Source organism: Cyprinodon variegatus, unplaced genomic scaffold, assembly GCF_000732505.1.
Source record: "Cyprinodon variegatus isolate N-32 unplaced genomic scaffold, C_variegatus-1.0 Scaffold800, whole genome shotgun sequence".
In the NCBI taxonomy this organism is placed as follows: Eukaryota; Metazoa; Chordata; class Actinopteri; order Cyprinodontiformes; family Cyprinodontidae; genus Cyprinodon; species Cyprinodon variegatus.
In genome coordinates this window covers 149,819-151,338 of record NW_015151253.1, presented here as the reverse complement: position 1 = coordinate 151,338, position 1,520 = coordinate 149,819, and the positions used below count along the sequence as shown (strand labels likewise).

The 1,520-nt window shown below is 42.3% G+C and overlaps 1 protein-coding gene across 2 annotated transcripts in view; it reads left to right on the top strand.

The window, feature by feature from the left end:
- Positions 1-1,431, top strand: part of LOC107098687 (hexokinase-1) — a 35,142-nt gene extending 33,711 nt beyond the window's left edge. The window contains exon 19 of one of the 2 annotated variants that reach the window (XM_015396473.1): positions 290-1,431. In XM_015396473.1, coding sequence (XP_015251959.1) covers positions 290-440 — 151 coding nt within the window. In that variant the 3' untranslated portion in view covers positions 441-1,431. The remainder of the gene's footprint in view (positions 1-289) is intronic. The other variant, XM_015396474.1, reaches the window with a different exon arrangement.
- The last annotated feature ends 89 nt before the right edge of the window (positions 1,432-1,520 follow it).

Below are 1,520 nucleotides of genomic sequence, written 5' to 3'. Positions count from 1 at the left end.
CAAAATTACTTCAACCGAAGGTTTCCAGATGGATATGCGGAGCAAATCCATCTGGCGGAGTCAGGTTAATAGGTACCAGCACCCCTTGCGAGCCCGCTTGGTATGAGAGTGATGGAAAATGGATAGATGGAGGGCTTCTTAGGTCTATGCTTCATGCTGTCAGAGTTGCTAGGCGACCAGCAATAATGGATCAAAATTCCCTCCATAGTCTCCCAGCATAAATAGCTCTATCCCTTTCTTATATTCTTAAAGTCTCCGATAATCTTAATGATCTTTTTTCTTCCTACAGCTTCTCGCGGATCTTCCACCAGACAGTAAAAGAACTCGCCCCAAAATGTGACGTTAACTTCCTGCTCTCTGAGGACGGCAGCGGTAAAGGAGCTGCCCTCATCACTGCCGTGGGCTGCCGCCAGAGAGAGCTGGAGGCCCAGCAGCACTGAGGAGCTCTGTCCTGTCCGTGCACCTCAGTGAGCTGCTCCTCCTCCGCTGAGATTTCTCCTCCACCTGCAGCCTGAATCCTCCTCCCCTCATCAGCAGCCGTGACTCCAGCTCTGCCCCACCTGCAGCCAGAGACAAGCTCCATGCATAGTTTGAAACCTGAACATACAGATGTCTATAATCCACCAGAGGCTTTATTGTTTCCCTGTTTGTACATTTTCCTGTAGTATCTTGTTAAAAGTATAACTTAAACCCCTTAGGTGTGCAATATTACTGTGTCGCTAATTTTATTTTTATATGGAGGCAGATATTTAACTGTTTATACAGACAGCCACTTTAAATCCAAGATTCTACTGATTTGTTTTGCACCATTCACAAGCTAACGTGTGCACTTTTTATATGAGGGCTTCAACTGCAGCATTACATGTAATTTACATAGTAAATCCTGATTGTCTTTGAATAATGAAACTTGTTTTTAACAGGTTGAAATAACAGCTTTATAAAGGACTGGCTAAATTAGGGTCAAACACAAGAGTCACGGCTGCCCTGGTCATCGCCGCTCTATGTGCTACGTGCTGAGGCTACTAACCTGTTTGTGTATCTGTCATTGTTGATTATTCCTAATGAACCACATCCTTTATTCCTCAAAGGCAGACAAAGGTAGAAAATGGAAATGTTAGAGTATATTATTGATATTTGTTCTTTACTTTGGCTGTTGTGACGAATCAGAGTTTTATTCCTTGTGTGTGCAGAGAATAAATGTTTATGGGGGTCCTAACCAGAGAGGATTTAAGAGCGCTTTTGTGTGTGTAGTTGTGGCTGAGTGTCCTGCTGTGATAACCTGTAGCTTTTCAGTGTTCGAAGCTCTGTGGAGATTGCATGCCTTACATCAACAGATACGTATTATTTTTACTGCCTTTATAGATCTGTGACCAACACACCCACCTACAGCTCATTAAATTATATTCTGTTGTGGAGTAAATTCTGTCTTTTTCTTTTTAATAAAGAGAACAATGAATCTACTACTAAATATAAGGCTTAATGAACAAACTCCAAACCAAAAATATTGTGAGGATGAGCTC